Source organism: Coregonus clupeaformis, chromosome 11 (genome assembly GCF_020615455.1).
Source record: "Coregonus clupeaformis isolate EN_2021a chromosome 11, ASM2061545v1, whole genome shotgun sequence".
Taxonomy (NCBI): Eukaryota; Metazoa; Chordata; class Actinopteri; order Salmoniformes; family Salmonidae; genus Coregonus; species Coregonus clupeaformis.
The window spans coordinates 24,633,871-24,660,688 of record NC_059202.1 but is presented as its reverse complement, the minus strand read 5'-3'; the positions used below and the strand labels follow the sequence as shown (position 1 = coordinate 24,660,688).

Sequence of the window (26,818 nt, the reverse complement as noted above, 5' to 3'; positions counted from 1 at the left end):
TGGAGACGGCTTATGGTAGAGAAATGAACATTAAATTCTCTGACAACAGCTCTAGTGGACTTTCCTGCAGTCAGCATGCCAATTGCAAGCTCCCTCAAAGCGTGCAAAACTTTTATTTCAGCTCATGAAACACAGGACCAACACTTTACATGTTGCGTTTATGTTTTTGTTCAGTATAGTAGTGAGATTGCACTGGGTCTATGCATCTAACCTGCAATGGGGTCAAATAAGTAGTGTCCGGTAGGGTACTGATCTAATCTCCAGTCCCATGCAGTCCCAGTGTACAAAACTGATACAGTGTCTGTAATGTCCAGTCAGTAATGAGGTCAGTAGAAGGGGTCATAACATCTGACTGTGTCCCAGGTAGCTGCCCTGCCCTGGGGGGTGTCAGTCTGGGGGTCAGTTGGGTAGCGTGTCCAGGCCCAGGGAGGCAGAGTGCTGCTTGGCCCTCAGACGCAGGTTCTCAATGCTGGTGGTCTTGCTGTTGAGGCTGGGCAGGCTGCCTGGAGGGGCCTGGAGACCCGCCAGGGGGCTGTTCCACACCTGCTGGGCCTGGGAAATGGACGCCTGGGACAGGGACTGGTAGTAGGATTGGCAGGGCAGAGAGCCCAGGGGGGAGGGCATGTTGACGTTCATGCCCAGATAGGGCAGGGAGGAGGGGGTACCCATGTCGAAGGAGGGGTAGTGGACCATGTTGTTGGTGGCAGCCATGTGCTGGCGGAACTGCTCCTGCAGGCGGAAGAGGCTGAGGGGGGACGAGGCATAGGAGCCTTGGGACACACAACTGCTGCCCATGCCACCGCTGGAGGAGGGGAGGGAGGGAGAGTCTGAGAGAGAGAGAGAGAGAGAGAGAGAGAGAGAGAGAGAGAGAGAGAGAGAGAGAGAGAGAGAGAGAGAGATTTTAGTTATAGTTTTTATTATTTTAGAGAAAATGTCGATTTTGCGCTTTCAAAACGAATTCATAATAATATAGAATACATTGAAGTCCTGCAGATAAGGGATAAGCACACTAACAAAAATTGACATACAGTGGGGAGAACAAGTATTTGATACACTGCCGATTTTTCAGGTTTTCCTACTTACAAAGCATGTAGAGGTCTGTCATTTTTATCATAGGTACACTTCAACTATGAGAGACGGAATCTAAAACAAAAATCCAGAAAATCACATTGTATGATTTTTAAGTAATTAATTTGCATTTTATTGCATGACATAAGTATTTGATCACCTACCAACCAGTAAGAATTCCGGCTCTCACAGACCTGTTAGTTTTTCTTTAAGAAGCCCTCCTGTTCTCCACTCATTACCTGTATTAACTGCACCTGTTTGAACTCGTTACCTGTATAAAAGACACCTGTCCACACACTCAATCAAACAGACTCCAACCTCTCCACAATGGCCAAGACCAGAGAGCTTTGTAAGGACATCAGGGATAAAATTGTAGACCTGCACAAGGCTGGGATGGACTACAGGACAATATGCAAGCAGCTTGGTGAGAAGGCAACAACTGTTGGCGCAATTATTAGAAAATGGAAGAAGTTCAAGATGACGGTCAATCACCCTCGGTCTGGGGCTCCATGCAAGATCTCACCTCGTGGGGTATCAATGATCATGAGGAAGGTGAGGGATCAGCCCAGAACTACACGGCAGGACCTGGTCAATGACCTGAAGAGAGCTGGGACCACAGTCTCAAAGAAAACCATTAGTAACACACTATGCCGTCATGGATTAAAATCCTGCAGCGCACGCAAGGTCCCCCTGCTCAAGCCAGCGCATGTCCAGGCCCGTCTGAAGTTTGCCAATGACCATCTGGATGATCCAGAGGAGGAATGGGAGAAGGTCATGTGGTCTGATGAGACAAAAATAGAGCTTTTTGGTCTAAACTCCACTCGCCGTGTTTGGAGGAAGAAGAAGGATGAGTACAACCCCAAGAACACCATCCCAACCGTGAAGCATAGAGGTGGAAACATCATTCTTTGGGGATGCTTTTCTGCAAAGGGGACAGGACGACTGCACCGTATTGAGGGGAGGATGGATGGGGCCATGTATCGTGAGATCTTGGCCAACAACCTCCTTCCCTCAGTAAGAGCATTGAAGGTGGTTCGTGGCTGGGTCTTCCAGCATGACAACGACCTGAAACACACAGCCAGGGCAACTAAGGAGTGGCTCCGTAAGAAGCATCTCAAGGTCCTGGAGTGGCCTAGCCAGTCTCCAGACCTGAACCCAATAGAAAATCTTTGGAGGGAGCTGAAAGTCCGTATTGCCCAGCGACAGCCCCGAAACCTGAAGGATCTGCTGGAGAAGGTCTGTATGGAGGAGTGGGCCAAAATCCCTGCTGCAGTGTGTGCAAACCTGGTCAAGACCTACAGGAAACGTATGATCTCTGTAATTGCAAACAAAGGTTTCTGTACCAAATATTAAGTTCTGCTTTTCTGATGTATCAAATACTTATGTCATGCAAAATCGGCAGTGTATCAAATACTTGTTCTCCCCACTGTATGTGCTTCTTAAGGAAATCGAGGGTGCATCTACAGTATAATAAATACTTATGTCTAATGGCCCAATGTCTGTGGGATTTCTCACCTGGTGTGGGGCTGAGGCGTTTGCAGGATGGGGATCCTCCTCCTGGCTGCAGTCCTGCACCCCCCTGCTGCACCTCCCTCTGATGCTGATGCTGCTGCTGCGTGTCCTCCTGCAGCCTCTCCCACTTCAGCTCCTCCTCTCCCTCACCGTTGTCCTCCGCAGCCGACTCGCTGTCCGAGGCCTCCGGGGAGGTGACATTCACCTCCACACTCATCTCCGCAGGCTGGGGTCGCATGGTCTCCGAGAGGGAGGAGGAGGAGGAGGAGGGATATGGAGTGGTCTGGGTGGAGGGGTCGGTGGTCTTGGCCTCTTCCTCGTCACCTCCCTCTCTGTTGGCCTCCTTCTGTTTCTGGAGCTGCTCCTTCTGGAGGCTGCGCTGCTTCTTGCGGAACTTGGCGCGGCGGTTCTTGAACCACACCTGGTGAGAGGACGGATTTCAGTTGTTATACAATAATAAACACAATGTCATCACTTTGTAATAAACTACAATTCTCTATAATAGCCAAGGCTTCTGATAATGTCAATATTGGTGATTTGTTACATGGCTTTGGTGCGTCATGTGTACATGATGTATTCTCACTAATATAATTGTTACTAATTGCATTTGAACTTCTTGACAGCGAAACTCAAAAACATCCACTTGTCATGGCCAGAAGCAAAATAAAACTGCTGAGACCAGTAAAGTTGGAGATCATTAGTATGGTCCTATGTTCCACCAGCAACATTGGAGATCTTTAGTATGGTCCTATGTTCCACCAGCAACATTGGAGATCTTTAGTATGGGCCTATGTTCTACCAGGAACGTTGGAGATCTTTAGTATGGTACTATGTTCCACCAGCAACATTGGAGATCTTTAGTATGGTCCTATGTTCCACCAGCAACATTGGAGATCTTTAGTATGGTCCTATGTTCCACCAGCAACATTGGAGATCTTTAGTATGGTCCTATGTTCCACCAGGAACGAAGAGGGTTAAGCAAGTATTTATCTTCATCGCCCCCACCCCCTCTCTTCTCCCCCACCAATACTGAAAGTTAAGAGGCAGGTGAAATATTTTATTTATTTTGACTAAGTAATATCCTCACCTGTACACGGGCCTCTGGTAAGTTGGTACACATGGCCAGGCGTTCGCGCATCACCACATCAGGGTAGTGGGTCTTCTGGAAGGTCTTTTCCAGAGCCTCCAGCTGCTGGGCAGTGAAGGCCGTGCGACTGCGCCGCTGCTTCCTGTGCTGGGAGCCATACCGGGCCTCCAGGATTATGTCTTGAAATGTGCAGCCGTTGAAGGAAAAGAGATTGGGCTAATTTAATTGAGGGACAGGTCAGATAGGGCTGATCAATAAGCCTTTCTGAAACAATGTAACAATTTATTGCATAAAACTCAAGAACACCTTTTGAACATAAGGCAACATAATATTTGTCCATCACACAGCATGAGAGCCTGATTGTACTGCAAATATTCCTGATTTATGGACAGATTTACGCAGTAGAATGAGTAAATGTGCAACCAGTTCTTACCAGCCAGTCTCTCTGCCAGCGTGAGCGCGTGCACGGACGGCCGGTAGTCGGGCGCGTGCTGGGCATGCTGCGCCGCCTGCTGGTGAAGATTGTACATGGCACTTAGTGAGTTCATGGCGTGGAGAGAATATCCATTCACTCCGTAGTGCTGCATGGCTGCGTCACCTGTAAATACAGAGGGAAAAGTTGTTGTTTCAAACAATTAGTTATTGTTGAATTAGTAAAACCAGTAATATCAATGTTGATTTATGTACCTGTAAGCAAGACTTGGCCTGCAGATGTAGGCCTAGATTCAAACATCAAGTGGCCTAAATGATCGAACATTTATATATTAAACTTTTATTTATGTAGGCTATGTATTTATATTAAACTTCGTTTTTTATTTCCATTAATTTAAGATGTTTTAAGATGTTTTATTGTCACATACCCCGGATAGGTGCAGTGAAATGTGTTGTTTTACAGGGTCAGCCATAGTAGTAAGACGCCCCTGGAGTAAATTAGGGTTAAGTGCCTTGCTCAACCGCACATCCACAGATTTTTCACCTTGTCTCCTCGGGTATTCCAACCAGCGACCTTCGGTTACTGGCCCAACGCTCTAACCTAGGATATCTGCCGCCCATTTTATTAAAACTGTCAGTAGCTGACATCAAATAACCTAATGGTGAAGCTGCATTTGGACATGATCCAATATTACATCAGTTATTATATGGCTATAACTGTAACTATTTTTCTTTAAGAAGATTCAAGCTGAGAGTGACATTATTATATGACGGCATTGAGAAACCTAGCCAGTCACTAAACCTATAACCCCATTTTCCCACGGAGAGCTCGCTATTTAACCAGTCCTTCCCATGAGAGTTCCCCCCATTAAAGCCCCAGAGGCTGTGTGAAATAATTAGCCTGCCCTCCAGTGTTATCTCAACGTTAATGCTGATATTGTTATTCATTAATTTAATGTCGCACTTGACGTTGTGCCTGAATAGCTAAGCGTCGTGGCCCCCTACAGCGTTAGCGGAACTTAAAAACGTCAACAGAAAACTACACAATAATCAGAAATTAATCAGGGACTTTTCTCTGAAAAAGCACACAAAATAAAATAAATTGATGTGACCATTGGTGTGACCAGACTCATTTATTAAATGTTATAATCATGTTTTCATTAAGAGTTCTATAAATTGCTTAATTATTGTCATTATCCATAATGTGTAGCAAAATAGCGTGCATAATAGCCTAACTCGAACCATTTTTATTTACACAGGTTAAGCCTATAGATTACGATAAAAATGACCCAAGCCTACTGTTGAAAAGGGTACCTACCACATAAATCAAAGGTTTTTCTGTGCGTTCCGAATTTAATCGCATCCTGGGCATTAAACAAGTCATAACGAATCATGTTTTAGTTTTGTCTATTTTTAAGACAAGTTGGGCTAACTTCATGTGCGTTCATATTGCGTTCAAAATTTGGAACACTGCAATGTTGGTATTTTAAGAATCATTGTAAATACCTAGGCCTATAGTAATATTTGTTTGAATATAATAAAAATTCCTCAAATAGGTGGATTAAAATATGCCCTTTTTTGACCTATTTATTTGCTATATTAAGTAGGCTTACATCGAGTTGAAACGTTTGTCGAAAAGATGATATAGCCTTCGGTATTATTTCATTTTATATGCTCTTGGGAATGAAAAGCCCTAAGGGTGACAGCGGGAATTTGTACCCCAACAATACATTTAAATACAGTACCAAAATGATTGTATCAGATCCCTATCACGAGCTTAACATTTCAGCTTGTAACTGATAATGCAGAAATGTACAATGCATGAAGTGACATTACAAAAATTGGTAATAAAAGCTTAATATAATATTATTATTATTATTATAATTAATCGAACGCTCATAACCTGGATATACCTTATATCAATAGGCTATCATCCATATTTTCACTTTCTTATTGTCACCAAATGCAGGAGCATGAACATTTATCAAGATATATGTTTGAATGCTATACAAATCTTGATTTATAATTTATGATGGAAGTATACCTATTATAAATCGATCTCATTTTTTTGCCATGCCAATAATACAGTAGTGTAATGAGGGGGTAATTTCAGACAAATTTACAGGGATCATAATGGGCCTAAAATACAGGCTTAAATCATAGGCTTACTTTTTACTGTAATGTATTTTATTTATTTTAATAAACTATTTTTTACAATAGAATGATTTACAATAAACTGGAATATGCCATAGGCCATGAGGGAACACTTGACATTGGCCAGGACGGGGACATAAGGGCCTTTTCAAAATATGTATTTAGCTCCCTGAGTATTGGAGTTGAATGGCAGCCGTTTCTCCCGGTCTATGGCGGCTCCGTCCCACCGCCTGGAGGCTTGCAGTGGCGGGTAGATGTAAGGATATTCAGTTAAATATATGCATAGGGATCCCCTGTTGGCTACCCGTCTAATGTAGGCGCAAATAGGCTCCAACTGCTAGGCTATTCATTTGTCATCAGTTCTGACACGTGAAAGGTGTGTGTGTGTGTGTGTGTGTGTGTGTGTGTGTGTGTGTGTGTTTATTAAAACTGTCAGTAGCTGACATCAAATAACCTAATGGTGAAGCTGCATTTGGACATGATCCAATATTACATCAGTTATTATATGGCTATAACTGTAACTATTTTTCTTTAAGAAGATTCAAGCTGAGAGTAACATTATTATATGACGGCATTGAGAAACCTAGCCAGTCACTAAACCTATAACCCCCTTTTCCCACGGAGAGCTCGCTATTTAACCAGTCCTTCCCATGAGAGTTCCCCCCATTAAAGCCCCAGAGGCTGTGTGAAATAAGTAGCCTGCCCTCCAGTGTTATCTCAACGTTAATGCTGATATTGATATTCATTAATTTAATGTCGCACTTGACGTTGTGCCTGAATAGCTAAGCGTCGTGGCCCCCTACAGCGTTAGCGGAACTTAAAAACGTCAACAGAAAACTACACAATAATCAGAAATTAATCAGGGACTTTTCTCTGAAAAAGCACACAAAATAAAATAAATTGATGTGACCATTGGTGTGACCAGACTCATGTATGGATGTGTGTGTGTGTGTGTATGTATGTATGTGATTAATAATGTCCCTTTTTGAATATGACTGTTCATCATAGGTCCTATAAGTGCCATTGCCTGTAGTCTACATATTGTTTACAATTGCTTTATTGAGGCTCTTTAAATCCTTCTCGTCACCAAAAATATTAATCTCTCGATGTGGACAAAATCAGTTAGCCTTGGGGAGCTGATTTAACCCCCATTATGCTAATTGCCGTGGATTTATATGTTCTACCCCAGACACGGAGGAGGCTAAATATCGCCCAGGGGCCCGCCGATATGCCTGTACAGGCGACACACTCTTCCTTCTACATGAACCCTTTATTCACATTTTTGCCCAAAATTACGCCAATGGTTAATTTAATTATTCCGGAGATAAATACAAAAATCATGAAATAATGTTAAAGTCTAAGTTTGTTTAGATCTTTCCATGCGTAATGAATGTGTAATGAGAAGACTTGAACAATATCTTGCTCCAAGGTTTAAATGGAAGAGGTTTCAAGTTGCAAGGAAATGCAATAAAAGTGGAATTATGACAGCCACACATAATTTTACTTTACTAACAGGTCCAACCTGATTCTTTATACAGATGCATGCCCTTCAAAAAGTTCTCACCTCTTACGAACACCGCCCGTGGCCTATAGCCTATGTCCGGCTGTTTTCAAATGGAATATTAGCTTTCAAAGTATCACCTTGTATGTTACTTCTCAATTCCGTGCTGTTAAATCCGGAATACTCCTCAGGAATACTGTAGTCCGTTTTCTGCGCGCGGTGCTCTCACTCTCCTGTCGTTAGAGAGTGTCGGGAATCCAGAGAGCTGCCATCTATTGGGCTCGCGCACGACGTATGGGCTTTAAGGAGCTCGAGCGCCTGGTGAGGTCATGCAGAGTTTCAAATGGTCCTTTGCTGTGTCAACCAAAATAAGTTTATTCTACTCCAGGCTTTCTCATGACTGATTTTGACTGTTCATTTATGAATCGTTGTCTGGACATTAATGTTATCATCAAACATATAATAGTTTGTATGCAGATGTGTGATAATTAAATGTCTTAATGTAGAATTCTCATATTGGCAAGGTATAATCATTAAGCCTATCAAAATAGCAATAATAATATTTTATTCTCGCTGTATAGGCCTGCACAAAAATATTATAATTTCATTTTCTTAGGCCATAAACTATTAATTGTACGTACAAGTCATGCATTAAGGAATCCCGCATGTTGCTCAGTCTATATTTTGATATGCAGAAATATAAGTGTTTCCTTGAGTCTCATTTTCTTAATTCAAATATACATTTGGCAATTGTTTTGCATGTATATATTTGGTCAATATGCAGTCTATTTTCAAATGGAGCACGGAACATTGGCTAATATCTTCAATGTCATGTTGCAAAAGCATGTAACATTATAATAGCCTACATATAATCATAATAATAATAACAGGTTAATTCAAATCAGTGGTAAATAAGAACTTATGATTGTTCATTCAAGAAGTGCCTGTTCATTCAAGAAGTGCCAATGGCTTCAATAACGTTTTCATTACAGTGGTTTGCATGCAGGGTTTGAGGTGTTTAAAAGGTTATTAAGTTACTCATGCATTTAATTTTATTTGCTTTTCGACTTTGTCGAGACATTTGCAGAGGAGACTGCGGTGGAGAGATGGCTAATAGATGCTAGGGTCCTACCTTTAGAAACTCTCCCGGCCCCAAGGGATTTAGGTTAGGATTGGGGAGAAAAGACGCCATTTCAGTCTCCAAAAAACGGTCTTAAAATGACTGCTGCTAAGAGGATTAAAACAATAATGCCCCTCTCTTCTTCAAGGTTTTAAGAAAATATGTATTCTCCTGGAGAAAAACCGTTTAGGCTGGAATTAAGGTCAGCGAAAAGTAGCCTTCTAATGTAGTGCTTGCATATTTTGTGGAATTTCTCCGAGAGGAGAGAAAGTGAGAGGGGGGTGAAATCTTAAACTCAATTTGATCTTTGGCCATATTCATCCATAGAAGTTTCGACTTTAGAGAAGACACTACATGAAAAGAAAATGTATAGGCACTCAAGACAGAGTCACAATCCAGTCTTGAGGTGAATTGCCAATAACAACTATGCATAGAAAATTCTCTAAAAATACACTCAATGCGAATATGTTGTTGTATTTTCTTTGTAGGTCGTGCAATTCTCACATCTTGATCGACTGCATGAGACAATTGGGAAACCTATGACGCAAATAGTGGTAACGATATTAAATTGTTGTAGATAATGAATACGCCGTTTTGGCATAGCCTGGTGGATTGAGCTGGTTGGCAGGACAAGTTACTGCGCTGTCATTGATGCACCATCCAACGCGCGCCCCGGAGATCATTATGCGCAACAGATTGACTGTTCAGGATCTCCACGAACCAATGTTTTTGTTTATTCGTGATACTTTATTAGATTAGGCCTACCTACAACAATAATCTAGGCAGGTCCAGTATTTATTCAACATCAGAATGGGGTTTTTTGCTGGCACGCAGGCATTCTCTTGTTTAAAAATGTGTCTTTGATTTATTGACGAAAGAAAATCGTTCCTGATTTGGGTCTTGAGTCTAGATGGGTCTTGGTGACTTAATAGTCATGATATTCCCTTATTATAATAGTGACAAGGATTCAGGCCTAATAGTCATTTTCAATATTCAACGAATAAGCCTATTAACTGATAATTAGCCTAACGATAGGGTTAATATGTCTAATGAAAATAACCACAACACATTTAGCAATTCATCAATTAAGTGTAATTGGGACTTAATTCGTATAAATGCACATTCGTTTCCCATTGTTTGTTCTTATTTTTGGGAAAGTTTTTATTCCTTCAAACCGACCCTCTTTTGTCAGCAGATATATCACGGAGTATTTGGGCCTGAGAGAGAAATCGGATTAACTTGTGAACCGATGGAAATAAGAACTTAAACGGGAGGTACATCTGGGCAGTGTCTCTTTGTGGGAACCCTTTCTAAAGCAATTAAAGCGAGAAGGTATTCCCCTCAGCTGCTCTTCCTCAAATCAGCTTTCTACAGAACTTAATGTGGGCTAGTGTCCAGCGCGTCGAAATGGTTTAAAGCCAAGGGTCATGAGGAAGACTAACTTCTATTAGGCCTACCGTATATTTCTCTCTCGCTCTCTCTCTTTCTCTCTCTCGCTCTCTCTCTCCATCCCCTCTCTCTCGCTCTCATCTTAACACACTCTAACTTTTCTAGCCCTTATTTCGAAATTCATCTCAGATTTCCACGGATTTGGCTCTAGGGCTCATTGTTCTCTGCGTACACGGCATCTGCTCCATTTAGACTTTATCACTTTAAAGCATACCGTTTAGACTTTATCACTTTAAAGCCTCGACTGATCAGTGTCTTTGCTCTTCGTCATCTCTGAATGACGTAGGCCTGCCTGCTTTCAGGATCTAAAACTTTATCCAGTCATATCAGGACTTTGGCAGTACATGCCTTAATAAACCAACTCGAGCGGTAAAACACTAAATGGAAACTCTAAAGGACTTTTGATTACAGTTTAATCATGTTTATTACACACACGCGTTTGTAATTTTACAGCTCAAAAATAGAGCTAATTTTCGACTGATATTTTGCATTAATAGAGTGGAAAGTTGAGTCTCTCAAAGCACATTAAGAGTCATTATGAGGTTTTCGCAACTTAATTAATACATTATTCTATTCTTCCAATCCTCCCGCTTTTAGCCTCCCCTGATCTCAGTCAAGGCTAATCAGGGCTGTGTTCACTTATGTTAAATTAATCATTTTGATGTATGGGGGAGAATTGACTGCTACCTGGGGACTTGTGTGACAAGAGTAACAAAGCAACTTGCCAAGAGCAATCTTTTAGACATGTTTTTAGCAGGGCCTTCCCTTAAAGAACCCCCAACCCCTATGTGTTAGACACCAGCTTTAAAGGGATAAATCCCCTTTATTTTTTATAGAAATCTCTGTTTTATATTTATTTTTTGGCAAGTACTGTATATGCAAGTGTACACACACACACACACACACACACACACACACACACACACACACACACACACACACACACACACACACACACACACACACACACACACACACACACACTGCAAAGGCAAACTCACAGACGAGCTTAACACATTCTGTGCTCACTTCGAGGCAGACAATAGCGAGGCATCCAGGAAGATTCTCGCTGCTCTGGACAACCAGGTGCTTTCAGTCTCTGCGGGTGACAGGTGGAAAACTCTCAAGAGTGAATACTCCCAAAGCCGCTGGCCCAGATGGTATCCCTGGCCGCTTCCTCTGAGTGTGTGCTGACCAGCTGGCGAGCGTCTTCTCAGACATCTTCAACCTGTCCCTGTCCCAGGCTGTAGTCCCCACCTGCTTTAAGGAGACCACCATCGTCCCAGTGCCCAAGAAAAAAAGGTTTGCCTACCACTCCAACAGATCCATGGAAGATGCCATGTCCATCACTATTCACACGGCCCTAACACATCTGGACAAGAGGAACACCTATGTGAGAATGCTGTTCATCGACTACAGTTCAGCATTCAACACTATTGTTTCCTCCAAGCTCAACACCAAGCTCAGAGCCCTGGGTCTGGACACCACCCTCTGCAACTGGATCCTGGACTTCCTGATGGGCAAACCACAGGCTGTGAGGATTGGCAACAGCACCTGCTCCGCACTGACTCTTAACACAGGTACTCCCTGTTCACCCATGACTGCGTGGCTTTGCACAACACTAACTCCAAGGAGGTAAGTGAACTGGCATTGTGGTGCCAGGACAACAACCTCTCCCTCAACATCAGCAAAACAAAGAAGTTGAATGTTGACAACACCACCACAAGAAATTTGGGATGCCACCCCGGGTCCTCTCCAAATACTACCGCTGCACCATCGAGAGCGTCCTGACCGGTTGCATCATGGCCTGCTACGGGAATTGCTCCCTCCACGACCGCAAGGCCCTGCAGCGGGTGGTGAAGATGGCCCAGTACATCACTGGGACTGTGCTCCCTCCCATCCAGGACATCTATTCAAAACAGTGCCAGTGGAAGGCCTGCAGCGTCATCAACGGCCCAACACACCACAGCTGCGAGCTGTTCACTCCCCTTCTGTCAAGACGGTATCAGAGCATGAGTTCTGATACCAACAGGCTCAGAGACAGTTTCTATCTACAAGCCATCAGAATGCTGGACATTTGAACTGAACTGAACACCTGCTCTGATTCTCCTCACCTTAGCACACATCCACTCATGCACGCACGCACGCACACACCCACTGAGATATATATTTACAGTACTAGTCAAAAGTTTGGACACACCTACTCATTCCAGGATTTTTCTTTATTTTTACTATTTTCTACATTGTGGAATAATCGTGAAGACATCAAAACTATGAAATAACACATATGGAATCATGTAGTAACCAAAAAAGTGTTAAACAGATCAAAATATATTTTATGTTTGAGATTCTTCAAAGTAGCCACCCTTTGCCTTGATAACAGCTTTGCATACTCTTGGCATACTGTCCCTCCCTGCATCACAATGGGATTCGGTTAGCTCTTAGCGTCCATTGCCCTGTTGATTCTTTTAAATATGAGAGATGGTAATCCATCTGATTCTGCATCTGGAGATAAGGCATCATTTTGCCATAGGATTCCTGGGCAGTAAAACTCTTAGGGTAACCACAGACCTCATAACAGCTCATCTCAACAGGTGCGTAGGTTGAGATACATTGGCGTTAATGCTCATAATAACTGACACCAATAGGACCCTTGTGCCCATATTAGCTCTGTAATGTAAAATGTAAACAGATAGGTAGGGAATCTTTTGATTTTAAGCCATATTGGGTACTAGTAATGTGTATTGGATATTCTGTGGCAGTGGCACCCTTGAAGAGTTTGACTTAACTAATCCAATGGATCCTGTAGAATCTAGATCAGGGATGCCTGGAAGGCCGAAAAACTTCTGTTTTTTGTTTCTACCTGGTAGTTAATTGCACTTACCTGGTGTCCCAGGTTTGAATTAATCCCTGATAAGGAGAGGATGAAAACCACAAGTGTTTTGGCCCTCCAGGACTGGAATTTGGAAGCCCTGATCAAGATACAACCGTATCACATAACCCACACACCACCGTACATGCTCCACAGCCACTCTGGCCAACGGTTCCTCTGGCCAACTTGACATATCGAAGTTGGCAGGTTTGTTTCCTTCCTTTCTCCCTGAGCCAGTGTTTGGTTGTCCCCCTCGGGCTGCGGCCTAGCACAAGGGCCCCTATTGTAGCCGCCTAATCCAGGGGAGACACAGCTTTAGCAAGATGGAGGGATAAAAGCCTATCAAACCACTACTTTATGGTGGCAAATCTTCCTAATCCCTCGCTTTATCTAAACAAAAGGAGAGAAACAAGAGGATAGAAAGAAATAGTGCAGACACAGGGCAAGACCTCGAGCTATAAAATGCAAAGAAGTAGTTTCACTGGAGAAGCTAACCCCTTCTGACAGGCTTTCACCTCCACACTGACAAAAAACGGACACCAGGATCCCAAAAGTACCATAGAGTTTTTTGTTCAAGCATAAGCTTTAGGATCCCAGATAAAGTCGGGTACACATTAAAAAGGTATTCTAGAAAACATAGCCTAACATTGTTTAGGCTATACTTAAAAGGTTAGTAAATAAGTGATGAGATATCGCTTTCTCACAAATGTGTGAGATCTAGGCACATGTTAAATATGGCCGACGTTGTGTGATCTAGAGACCCTTTTCTTCGCTCTTTTCTACGGGAACTTTTCTGTCCCAGCACACACACTGTTTAGTAAATCTGCTTCATCACTCTGAATCCCCGACACACTCTGACCTGCGTCTAAACTCTCCCACAAATCCACGTTTTGTATTTGGATCAGTTCATTCTATATCAGAGTGAACTCAGTGGAGTGTACCTAGGCTGTGGAGATGTTCCAAGAAATATAAAAAAACATTAACACATTTAGCGGAGTTCCGTATCATGTTGCAAAGAGTGGAATCACATTCCTCGAATATTATACACCCCTAATTCCATTGTTTTAACAGACCCCCTGGTAAACCAGATGTGCCTCCATCACACATAATATGTGTGTGTTGAGACCAAATCCCCTGACCCTGTTCCATGTCGGCTACCAATTCCAATTTTTATCATTGGTCTGCGGTGACTCGCCCCAAATCCCAAGTGTAGCATCTGGGAGTGAGATAGGGAGTGAGATAGGGAGTGAGATAGGGAGTGAGATAGGGAGTGAGATAGGGAGTTAGGGGCTCCATTTTCTGCCGTGGCCCAAACACTCTACAGGAGCAGTGGCAATGTACATTTTGGTGGGGCAAAAAAAATAATACACATGTGGGATGCATGCCAGTAAAGCCACTACACAACACAACACAACACAACACTAAACAATACATAAATTGCACCATAACGGTGACAAACGGTGCCCACAAACTGTTAGGGCCTACATAAAGCTGTCCCAACAGCAGAGTCCCAACAACAGTCCCAACACCTTACCACTGTAAGCGGAGCCTTGTCTGGCAGCGAAACAGTTCATTCAGCCTCATTTACTGCCTTTTAAAAAAACATAGCTGATATGGCTGACTTGCTTAAACAAATGTGGTTTCTACTGACAATTGAGGTGTACAAACTATGGCATAAGGGAAGGACAAGCGGATAAGAGTAGGGCGGCAGGTAGCTTAGTGGTTAAGAGCGTTGTGCCAGTAACCGAAAGGTCGCTGGTTCTAATCCCCGAGCCGAATAGGTGAAAAATCTGTCTGTGCCCTTGAGCAAGGCACTTAACCCTAATTGCTCCTGTAAGTCGCTCTGGATAAGAGCGTCTGCTAAATGACAAAAAAAAAAGAAGAGGCAATCCGTAATGTCAATTTAAGACATTAATGAGCGAGCTAGGACGGACGTAGTCAATGTAACTATTTGTTAAGCGACAGAATTCAGAACATGGGCCGTTCTTACAGTGTTCTCCCTGTACATCAAGTCAGAACCGTAGGATAAGTAAAGGGGGCATATAAGCAGACAATGAAAGCTCTTACAATATTAAATGATTACATTTCTCTAAAACAGGTTATAGGCTACATGTGCACCACCAAGTCCGAAACAGTAGGCGAAATTAAGAGGGGAAAATATACCAAATTATTATGGTGAGGCACATGGGCTACTAACAGCTTACTACACAACATACACTTACAGTTGTATTACTTTCTTAGCTACAGTATACATATCTCCCTCCTACATCATTTATGCAGCAGCATACAATACATTTTTGGACTCACCTTGTTGTGCTGTGCTCACTTGAACAGGAAGTTGGCGCGGCGGTCCTTCATGGGGAAATTTTGTCATCAAACTTTGTCATCAAAGTCTGGCATTCTCTGGATTTGTGGTGCTTTCAAGAGCACTTGGAACTCGGAAAAAAACAAGGTTGAATCATGATGACGTCAGTGATCTTCAGGTCGTAGTTCTAGAAAGAGGCCAGAGTTCCCAATTTACAATTCCGAGTTGGATGACCGTTCAAAACGTATTTTCCCAGTCTGAGCTAGTTTTTTCCCCTGAGTTCCCAGTTGTCTTGAACTCACTGTAGTCAGATTGTCACGCTCTGGCTCCGGGACTTTGTATGTTGAGCCAGGGTGTGTTCGTTTTGTTGTGTTTTGGTTGGTTGTCTTTGGGTGTGTTGTCTTGGTTGTTCGTGTGACTCCCAATCAGTGGTAACGAGTGTCAGCTGTCGGCTCGTTATCTCTGATTGGGAGCCATATTTAAACTGTGTGTTTTCACCTTGGGGTTGTGGGTTTTTGTTCCTTATGCGGTCAGTGTCACTGTGGACTTCACTATCGTCATTTGGTTTGTTGTTTTCGTGGTTGCTTTTATTTAATAAAGTCAACATGTTCGGCTCAACACGCTGCGCCTTGGTCCGCTTCCTTAGACGATCGTGACAGAAAAAACCCACCAAAAAGGACCAAGCAGCGTGTCCAGGAGCAAGGAGACTGGACGTGGGAGGAAGCGCCGGGTAAGGAGATCGAGAGGCTGGCGATGGCCCAGGTGGGCAAATCGTGGTCCTGGGAGGACATGCTCGGGGGCAAGGGACCTTGGGGGAGGATCAAGGCCCTGGCGAGAGAGGAGCAACGGCGTCAGCAGGGCCATCGTCGGAGGGACGAGAGGCAACCCCAAAAAGTTTTTTGGGGGGGGCACATGGCTTGGGCGGCTGGGCAGCAGGAGGCTGCCAGAGGGAGACGTGGAGAGAAGGCTACCGGATTACGGGAGCCATTGGCGAGTAGAGGGAGGGAAGTTGTTGTGGCACGGCGTGAGAGACTGATGTGTGTTACCAGTCCGGTCCGGCCCGTTCCTGATCCCCAGTTAAGGCCAGTGGTGTGTGTTCCCGGTACGGACCGGCCTGTTCCTACTCCACGCACCAAGCCCACGGTGTGCGTCGCCAGCCCAGCCCGGCCGGTTCCTGCTCCACGCACTAAACCTACGGTGTGCGTCGCCAGCCCAGCCCGGCCTGTTCCTGCTCCACGCACTAAACCTACGGTGTGCGTCGCCAGCCCAGCCCGGCCTGTTCCTGCTCCACGCACTAAACCTACGGTGTGCATCGCCAGCCCTGTCCGGCCTGTTCCTGCTCTACGCACCAAGTCTACGGTGTGCGTCGACAGCCCTGCCCGGCCTGTTCCTGCTCTACGCACCAAGTCTACGGTGTGCGTCGACAGCCCTGCCCGGCCTGTTCCTGCTCTACGCATCAAGTCTACGGTGTGCGTCGACAGCCCTGCCCGGCCTGTTCCTGCTCTACGCACCAAGTCTACGGTGTGCGTCGACAGCCCTGCCCGGCCTGTTCCTGCTCTACGCACCAAGTCTACGGTGTGCGTCGACAGCCCTGCCCGGCCTGTTCCTGCTCTACGCATCAAGTCTACGGTGTGCGTCGACAGCCCTGCCCGGCCTGTTCCTGCTCTACGCACCAAGTCTACGGTGTGCGTCGACAGCCCTGCCCGGCCTGTTCCTGCTCCACGCACCAAGTCTACGGTGTGCGTCGACAGCCCTGCCCGGCCTGTCCCTGCTCCACGCACCAAGCCTACGGGGTGCGTCGCCAGCCCAGCCCGGCCTGTCCCTGCTCTACGCACCAAGCCTACGGGGTGCGTCGCCAGCCCAGCCCGGCCTGTCCCTGCTCTACGCACCAAGCCTACGGGGTGCGTCGCCAGCCCAGCCCGGCCTGTCCCTGCTCTACGCACCAAGCCTACGGGGTGCGTCGCCAGCCCAGCCCGGCCTGTCCCTGCTCTACGCACCAAGCCTACGGGGTGCGTCGCCAGCCCAGCCCGGCCTGTCCCTGCTCCACGCACAAAGCCTACGGGGTGCGTCGTCGGCCTGGTCCAGCCCGTTCCTGCTACTCGCACCAAGCCAGGGGTACGAGTCGTCGGCCTGGTCCAGCCCGTTCCGGCTACTCGCACCAAGCCAAGGGTGCGAGTCGTCAGCCTGATCCAGCCCATTCCTGCTACTCGCACCAAGCCAGGGATGCGAGTCGTCAGCCTGGTGAGGCCCGTTCCGGCTCCACGCATCAAGCCTAGGGTGCGTATCGTCAGCCAGGTCCGGTCCGTTCCTGCCTCACGCGCCAAGCCAGGGGTACGCGTCGTCAGTCCAGATCCTACCAGCTGGGTCGGATCGGACCGGGGCGCTACGGGGGATTGAGGAAGGGTGGTGGTCAAGCCCGAGCCGGAGCCGCCTCCGAGGAGCAACACCCACCCAGCCCTCCCCTGTTTGGGGTTTTTGAGGCGTGATCGCAGTCCGCGCCTTTAGGGGGGTACTGTCACGCTCTGGCTCCGGGACTTTGTATGTTGAGCCAGGGTGTGTTCGTTTTGTTGTGTTTTGGTTGGTTGTCTTTGGGTGTGTTGTCTTGGTTGTTCGTGTGACTCCCAATCAGTGGTAACGAGTGTCAGCTGTCGGCTCGTTATCTCTGATTGGGAGCCATATTTAAACTGTGTGTTTTCACCTTGGGGTTGTGGGTTTTTGTTCCATGTTCAGTCATTGTCACTGTGGACTTCACTATCGTCATTTGTTTTGTTGTTTTCGTGGTTGCTTTAATTTAATAAAGTCAACATGTTCGCTCAACACGCTGCGCCTTGGTCCACTTCCTTAGACGATCGTGACACAGATTTCCCAGTTCCGAGTTAACAGTTGTTTTGAGCGCGGCACAAATCATGCTTCATTGACAGCATGGCCAATGTTGAATGTTTATCATTTTAAGCTTGGAAAATAGACCCTTAATCCCAGACTTGGGACCACACAGCCACTCCACTGAATAGCAGGCTAGTGATTGCTTTGCAATGCTTGCAGTTAGCCACTGATTCCTTCCAAACCACTCATTGTTGAATTTGCAATTTCCAACTTGTTGTGTGATTATGTCCAATGAGCACCAATATGTTTTTATCTATAATTACTCTTCATTATTTATCTTCATATGACAAGGATTATAAAGGATTTGCCAGTAGATTGCCCCCCCAAAAAAACTGCCCCACCTGCCCTGAATGATGGGTCGCCACTGTACAGGAGAACCATTTAGACCCTGCTCTACCAAACAGGAGGAAGAGATGGAGAACAAGATGGCTTCTCTGCCAAACAGGAGGAAGAGATGGAGAACAAGATGGCTGCTCTACCAAACAGGAGGAAGAGATGGAGAACAAGATGGCTTCTCTGCCAAACAGGAGGTTGAGATGGAGAACAAGATGGCTTCCCTGCCAAACAGGAGGTAGAGATGGAGAACAAGATGGCGTCTCTGCCAAACAGGAGGTAGAGATGGCGAACAAGATGGCTTCTCTGCCAAACAGGAGGTAGACCTGGAGAACAAGATGGCTTCTCTGCCAAACAGGAGGTAGAGATGGCGAACAAGATGGCCTCTCTGCCAAACAGGAGGTAGAGATGGCGAACAAGATGGCTTCTCTGCCAAAAGGGAGGTAGAGATGGAGAACAAGATGGCTTCTCTGCCAAACAGGAGGTAGAGATGGAGAACAAGATGGCTTCTCTGCCAAACAGGAGGTTGAGATGGAGAACAAGATGGCTTCCCTGCCAAACAGGAGGTAGAGATGGAGAACAAGATGGCTTCTCTGCCAAACAGGAGGTAGAGATGACGAACAAGATGGCTTCTCTGCCAAACAGGAGGTAGACCTGGAGAACAAGATGGCTTCTCTGCCAAACAGGAGGTAGAGATGGCGAACAAGATGGCCTGTTTCCAATGTTATTTCACGCTTAAGAGTACCTGTGATTGAGCCAGCTAGCTGCCTACCATTCAGCTGTTTTTCTAACCTCATTATCCGAGGCATTAACGTTAGGTGGTTGGTAGCTGCTGTACTTAATTACAGCTACTGATTGCAGTCTGCCAGTTTGGCTTTATACATAGCTTGGGCTTTGTCGAGTAAGGCTTAAACTATGTATTTAGATTGTAGTTACAGTGGGGGAAAAAATTATTTAGTCAGCCACCAATTGAGCAAGTTCTCCCACATAAAAAGATGAGAGAGGCCTGTAATTTTCATCATAGGTACACGTCAACTATGACAGACAAAATGAGGAAATTTTTTCCAGAAAATCACATTGTAGGATATTTAATGAATTTATTTGCAAATTATGGTGGAAAATAAGTATTTGGTCAATAACAAAAGTTTCTCAATACTTTGTTATATACCCTTTGTTGGCAATGACACAGGTCAAACGTTTTCTGTAAGTCTTCACAAGGTTTTCACACACTGTTGCTGGTATTTTGGCCCATTCCTCCATGCAGATCTCCTCTAGAGCAGAGATGTTTTGGGGCTGTCGCTGGGCAACACAGACTTTCAACTCCCTCCAAAGATTTTCTATGGGGTTGAGATCTGGAGACTGGCTAGGCCACTCCAGGACCTTGAAATGCTTCTTACGAAGCCACTCCTTCGTTGCCCGAGCGGTGTGTTTGGGATCATTGTCATGCTGAAAGACCCAGCCATGTTTCATCTTCAATGCCCTTGCTGATGGAAGGAGGTTTTCACTCAAAATCTCACGATACATGGCCCCATTCATTCTTTCCTTTACACGGATCAGTCGTCCTGGTCCCTTTGCAGAAAAACAGCCCCAAAGCATGATGTTTCCACTCCCATGCTTCACAGTAGGTATGGTGTTCTTTGGATGCAACTCAGCATTCTTTGTCCTCCAAACACGACGAGTTGAGTTTTTACCAAAAAGTTCTATTTTGGTTTCATCTGACCATATGACATTCTCCCAATCCTCTTCTGGATCATCCAAATGCACTCTAGCAAACTTCCGACGGGCCTGGACATGTACTGCCTTAAGCAGGGGGACACGTCTGGCACTGCAGTATTTGAGTCCCTGGCGGCGTAGTGTGTTACTGATGGTAGGCTTTGTTACTTTGGTCCCAGCTCTCTGCAGGTCATTCACTAGGTCCCCCCGTGTGGTTCTGGGATTTTTGCTCACCGTTCTTGTGATCATTTTGACCCCACGGGGTGAGATCTTGCGTGGAGCCCCAGATCGAGGGAGATTATCAGTGGTCTTATATGTCTTCCATTTCCTAATAATTGCTCCCACAGTTGATTTCTTCAAACCAAGCTGCTTACCTATTGCAGATTCAGTCTTCCCAGCCTGGTGCAGGTCTACAATTTTGTTTCTGGTGTCCTTTGACAGCTCTTTGGTCTTGGCCATAGTGGAGTTTGGAGTGTGACTGTTTGAGGTTGTGGACAGGTGTCTTTTATACTGATAACAAGTTCAAACAGGTGCCATTAATACAGGTAACGAGTGGAGGACAGAGGAGCCTCTTAAAGAAGAAGTTACAGGTCGGAGAGAGCCAGAAATCTTGCTTGTTTGTAGGTGAACAAATACTTATTTTCCACCATAATTTGCAAATAAAATCATTAAAAATCCTACAATGTGATTTTCTGGATTTTTTTTCCTCAATTTGTCTGTCATAGTTGACGTGTACCTATGATGAAAATTACAGGCCTCTCTCGTCTTTTTAAGTGGGAGAACTTGCACAATTGGTGGCTGACTAAATACTTTTTTTCCCCACTGTAGGTATTATAGGTAGGCATCGTGGGCTGTATTTTATTAGGTAGTATATGTAGGCATCGTGGGCTGTTGTGGGTAGTTGTTGTATGTAGTTATTGTAGGTTACTTTTGTATTCGACGGTGCCGGGTGTAGCACGAAGCTAGCTAGCTTACTCACCTCCTGGATTAGCTGGCGAGTAGCTATTAGCAACGGTAGCAACTAAAAACAATATCCTTTTAGCCAGCTACATTCGTTCGCAGCGACGCCGTTTTTCAAACAAAGTCAACACAGCAGCCATTGCTAGCTAGCCAACACTACCAGCTGGCTGTACTGTAGTAGCTAAATACAATATCTTTGTGCTAGCTAGCCAACGTTTAATCATTGCTGCGTTATGAAAGAACTAGACACGGACACAAATTATCTGTTTAGTGTGTTCACACACTATTGGTAGTTTGTTGTAACCAAGTATTGGTGCTAAACTGTGTGTTATTGGATGCTAGCATGCTAGTTAGCTATGGCGTCATAGTTAGCTAGCTGAATAAAGTAAGTTGAGTCTATTCATTGAAACATTGAACCGCTGTAGTTTACAACAATTCTAATTTCTAAAGTGGAAGTTGGGAGAGTTTTATTCGGGTGGTTCAGTGAAACAATTATAGTTTCTGAGGTGGAAGTTGGGAGAGTTATATTTTTTTTGGTGAGGGAGGCCTGCTCTCTCCTTTCCCAGATGTTTAGTTCATTTCATTCCGATCTCCTCTGCATTATTGTAGCCATCTGCTGCAGCCTGTCAACTATGCCTCTGCCTATCCCTGTTCTCTCCTCTCCGCACAGGCTACACAAACGCCTCACACCGCGTGGCTGCTGCCTCTCTAACCTGGTGGTCCCTGCACGCACCACACACCTGGAGTTCCAGGTCTCAGGCAGCCTCTGGAACTGCCGTTCTGCCGCCAACAAGGCTGACTTCATCCCAGCCTATGCTACCCTCCAGTCCCTCGACTTCCTGGCGCTGACGGAAACATGGATTACCACTGAAAACACTGCTACTCCTACTGCTCTCTCCTCGTCTGACCATGTGTTCTCGCATACCCCGAGAGCATCTGGTCAGAGGGGTGGTGGCACAGGAATCCTCATCTCTCCCAAGTGGTCATTCTCAATTTTCCCCTAACCCATCTGTCTATCTCCTCATTTGAATTCCACGCTGTCACAGTCACTAGCCCATTTAAGCTTAATATCCTTGTCATCTATCGCCCTCCAGGTTCCCTTGGAGAGTTCATCAATGAGCTTGACGCCTTGATAAGTTCCTTTCCTGAGGATGGCTCACCCTTCACAGTTTTGGGGGATTTCAACCTCCCTACGTCTACATTTGACTCATTTCTCTCTGCCTCCTTCTTTCCACTCCTCTCCTCTTTTGACCTCACCCTCTCACCATCCCCCCTACTCACAAGGCAGGCAATACGCTTGACTTCATCTTTACTAGATGTTGCTCTTCTACTAATCTCACTGCAACTCCCCTCCATGTCTCCGACCACTACTTTGTATCCTTTTCTCTCTCGCTCTCCTCCAACACTACTCACTCTGCCCCTACACAGATGGTAACGCGCCGCCGCAACCTTCGCTCTCTCTCTCCCACTACTCTCTCCTCTTCCATCCTATCATCTCTTCCCTCTGCTCAATCCTTCTCCCTCCAATCTCCTAATTCTGCCTCCTCAACCCTCCTCTCCTCCCTTTCTGCATCCTTTGACTCCCTGTGTCCCCTATCCTCCCGGCCGGCTCGGTCCTCCCCTCCAGCTCCGTGGCTTGATGACTCATTGCGAGCTCACAGAACAGAGCTCCGGGCAGCTGAGCGGAAATGGAAGAAAACTAAACTCCCTGCCGACCTGGCATCTTTTCACTCCCTCCTCTCTACATTTTCTTCATCTGTTTCTGCTGCTAAGGCCACTTTCTACCACTCTAAATTCCAAGCATCTGCCTCTAACCCTAGGAAGCTCTTTGCCACATTCTCCTCACTGCTGAATCCTCCCCCCCCACCCCCCCCTCCTCCCTCTCTGTGGACGACTTCGTCAACCACTTTGAAAAGAAGGTTGACGACATCCGATCCTCGTTTGTTAAGTCTAATGACACTGCTGGTCCTGCTCACACTGCCCTACCCTATGCTTTGACTTCTTTCTCCCCTCTCTCTCCAGATAAAATCTTGCGACTAGTGACTGCAGGCTGCCCAACAACCTGCCCGCTCGACCCCATCCCCTCCTCTCTTCTCCAGACCATCTCCGGTGACCTTCTCCCCTACCTCACCTCGCTGATCAACTCATCCTTGACCGCTGGCTATGTCCCTTCCGTCTTCAAGAGAGCGAGAGTTGCACCCCTTCTCAAAAAACCAACACTCGATCCCACTGATGTCAACAACTACAGACCAGTATCCCTTCTTTCTTTTCTTTCCAAAACTATTGAGCGTGCCGTCTTTAGCCAACTCTCTTGCTATCTCTCTCAGAATGACCTTCTTGATCCAAACCAGTCAGGTTTCAGGACTGGTCATTCAACTGAGACTGCTCTTCTCTGTGTCACGGAGGCTCTCCGCACTGCTAAAGCTAACTCTCTCTCCTCTGCTCTTGTCCTTCTAGACCTGTCTGCTGCCTTTGATACTGTGAACCATCAGATCCTCCTCTCCACCCTCTCCGAGCTGGGCATCTCCGGCGCGGCTCACTCCTGGATTGCGTCCTACCTGACCGGTCGCTCCTACCAAGTGGCGTGGCGAGAAGCTGTCTCTGCACCACGTGCTCTCACCACTGGTGTCCCCAGGGCTCAGTTCTAGGCCCTCTCCTTTTCTCCCTATACACCAAGTCACTTGGCTCTGTCATATCCTCACATGGCCTCTCCTATCATTGCTACGCTGACGATACACAACTAATCTTCTCCTTTCCCCCTTCTGATAACCAGGTGGCGAATCGCATCTCTGCATGTCTGGCCGACATATCAGTATGGATGACGGATCACCACCTCAAGCTGAACCCTGGCAAGACGGAGCTGCTCTTCCTCCCGGGGAAGGACTGCCCGTTCCATGATCTCGCCATCACGGTTGACAACTCCGTTGTGTCCTCCTCCCAGAGTGCGAAGAGCCTTGGCGTGACCCTGGACAACACCCTGTCGTTCTCCGCTAACATCAAGGCGGTGACCCGATCCTGCAGGTTCATGCTCTACAACATTCGGAGAGTACGACCCTGCCTTACACAGGAAGCGGCACAGGTCCTAATCCAGGCACTTGTCATCTCCCGTCTGGATTACTGCAACTCGCTGTTGGCTGGGCTCCCTGCCTGTGCCATTAAACCCCTACAACTCATCCAGAATGCCGCAGCCCGTCTGGTGTTCAACCTTCCCAAGTTCTCTCACGTCACCCCCCTCCTCCGCACACTCCACTGGCTTCCAGTTGAAGCTCGCATCCGTTACAAGACCATGGTGCTTGCCTATGGAGCAGTGAGGGGAACGGCACCTCCGTACATTCAGGCTCTGATCAGTCCCTACACCCAAACGAGGGCATTGCGTTCATCCACCTCTGGCCTGCTGGCTTCCCTTCCTCTGCGGAAGCATAGTTCCTGCTCAGCCCAGTCAAAACTGTTCGCTGCTCTGGCACCCCAATGGTGGAACAAGCTCCTATTTAAGGAATACCTGGGATAGGATGAAGTAATCCTTCTACCCCCCCAAAAAATGCCTCTCTGCCAAACAGGAGGTAGAGATGGCGAACAAGATGGCTTCTCTGCCAAAAAGGAGGTAGAGATGGAGAACAAGATGGCTTCTCTGTCAAACAGGAGGTAGTGATGGAGAACAAGATGGCTTCTCTGCCAAACAGGAGGTAGAGATGGAGAACAGGATGGCTGCTCTGGCAAACAGGAGGTAGAGATGGAGAACAAGATGGCTTCTCTGCCAAACAGGAGGTAGAGATGGAGAACAATACTTTGATCCCTGTGCATAAACTGCCCCAGCCAGCAGGCTTTCAAACTACATTTACATTACATTTTAGCCTTACCATTTTGGATCCATTGGACAAGGAGATGGTCGCCTACTGAAACTCCATTGGACTGAACTTCTGACAGAAAAAATTGCCAGACAAGGCAGCACACATTTTATCCCATAAAAACATATACCAAAAATTGGCCTACACTTGATTAGATCTACTTCAACTATGTGAGGACTCTACTTCCCAGAGTGCCCCCTGCTGGACAGAATCAGAGCCTTTGCTAGTCTGGGGTAATTAGGGGATAATGGGCTGGAGATGCTCTTCAAAGACCGGGTGATCAGTGATTCATTACAGGGGCTTAGTTGGAACCAGGGAGGGGGAGCAGAGGGAGGGAGGAGACACTGTCACAGCCTGACAAATTGCCAATGGATTTATCTGGGGTAATTAAACTATCAACCAGGAGAAAGAGACATGAGACAGACTGTGCTGGGACTAGCAGTACCCAAGAGACAGTCACACAGTCACCACAGAGAAGGGGGGAAAGGGATAGGTGGACCACTAACAGATTCTGTTATGTCAGGCTAGACAGTGAGTTATGTGTGTCATTTGGGCTTTGTGTTTATCATAATTAGTGTACACCTCTTTGATATTGGTTTCCTTACCTGTATTACTTTGTCCATAGACTGCTTACGGTAAGGAAACCAATACTAGAAAAACCGTGGATAGATGGCAGCATCCTCACAAAACTGAAAGTGCGAACCACTGCATCTAACCATGGCAAGGTGACTTTTTTATTTATTTATTTATTTCACCTTTATTTAACCAGGTAAACCAGTTGAGAACAGGTTCTCATTTACAACTGCGACCTGGCCAAGATAAAGCAAAGCAGTGCAATAAAAACAACACAGAGTTACATATGGGGTAAAAAAACATAAAGTCAAAAATACAACAGAAAATATATATACAGTGTGTGCAAATGTAGCAAGTTATGGAGGTAAGGCAATAAATAGGCTATAGTGCAGAATAATTACAATAGTATTAACACTGGAGTGATAGATGTGCAAGAGATTATGTGCAAATAGAGATACTGGGGTGCAAAAGAGCAAAATAAATAACAATATAGGGATGAGGTAGTTGGGTGGGCTAATTTCAGATGGGCTGTGTACAGGTGCAGTGATCAGTAAGGTGCTCTGACAACTGATGCTTAAAGTTATTGAGGGAGATAAGAGTCTCCAGCTTCAGAGATTTTTGCAATTCGTTCCAGTCATTGGCAGCAGAGAACTGGAAGGAATGGCGGCCAAAGGAGGTGTTGGCTTTGGGAATGACCAGTGAGATATACCTGCTGGAGCGCAGACTACGGGTGGGTGCTGCTATGGTGACCAATGAGCTAAGATAAGGCGGGGATTTGCCTAGCAGTGATTTATAGATGGCCTGGAGCCAGTGGGTTTGACTGACGAACATGTAGTGAGGACCAGCCAACTAGAGCGTACAGGTCACAGTGGTGGGTAGTGTATGGGGCTTTGGAGACAAAACGGATGGCACTGTGATAGACTACATCCAATTTGCTGAGTAGAGTGTTGGAGGCTATTTTGTAAATGACATCGCCGAAGTCAAGGATCGGTAGGATAGTCAGTTTTACGA

General features: G+C 45.9%; 1 protein-coding gene across 1 annotated transcript; it reads right to left on the bottom strand.

Annotated features, from left to right (window-relative positions):
• Nucleotides 1–110: 110 nt before the first annotated feature.
• On the bottom strand, nucleotides 111–8,008 carry LOC121577227 (diencephalon/mesencephalon homeobox protein 1-A-like). Its single transcript, XM_041890987.2, has 5 exons — nucleotides 7,818–8,008; nucleotides 4,101–4,265; nucleotides 3,668–3,846; nucleotides 2,584–3,001; nucleotides 111–827 (listed from the first exon to the last, which is right to left on the bottom strand). Exons 2-5 carry the CDS (start codon nucleotides 4,252–4,254, stop codon nucleotides 400–402), a joined length of 1,179 nt encoding a protein of 392 aa, XP_041746921.2. The 5' UTR covers nucleotides 4,255–4,265; nucleotides 7,818–8,008; the 3' UTR covers nucleotides 111–399.
• Between the last annotated feature and the right edge of the window lie 18,810 nt (nucleotides 8,009–26,818).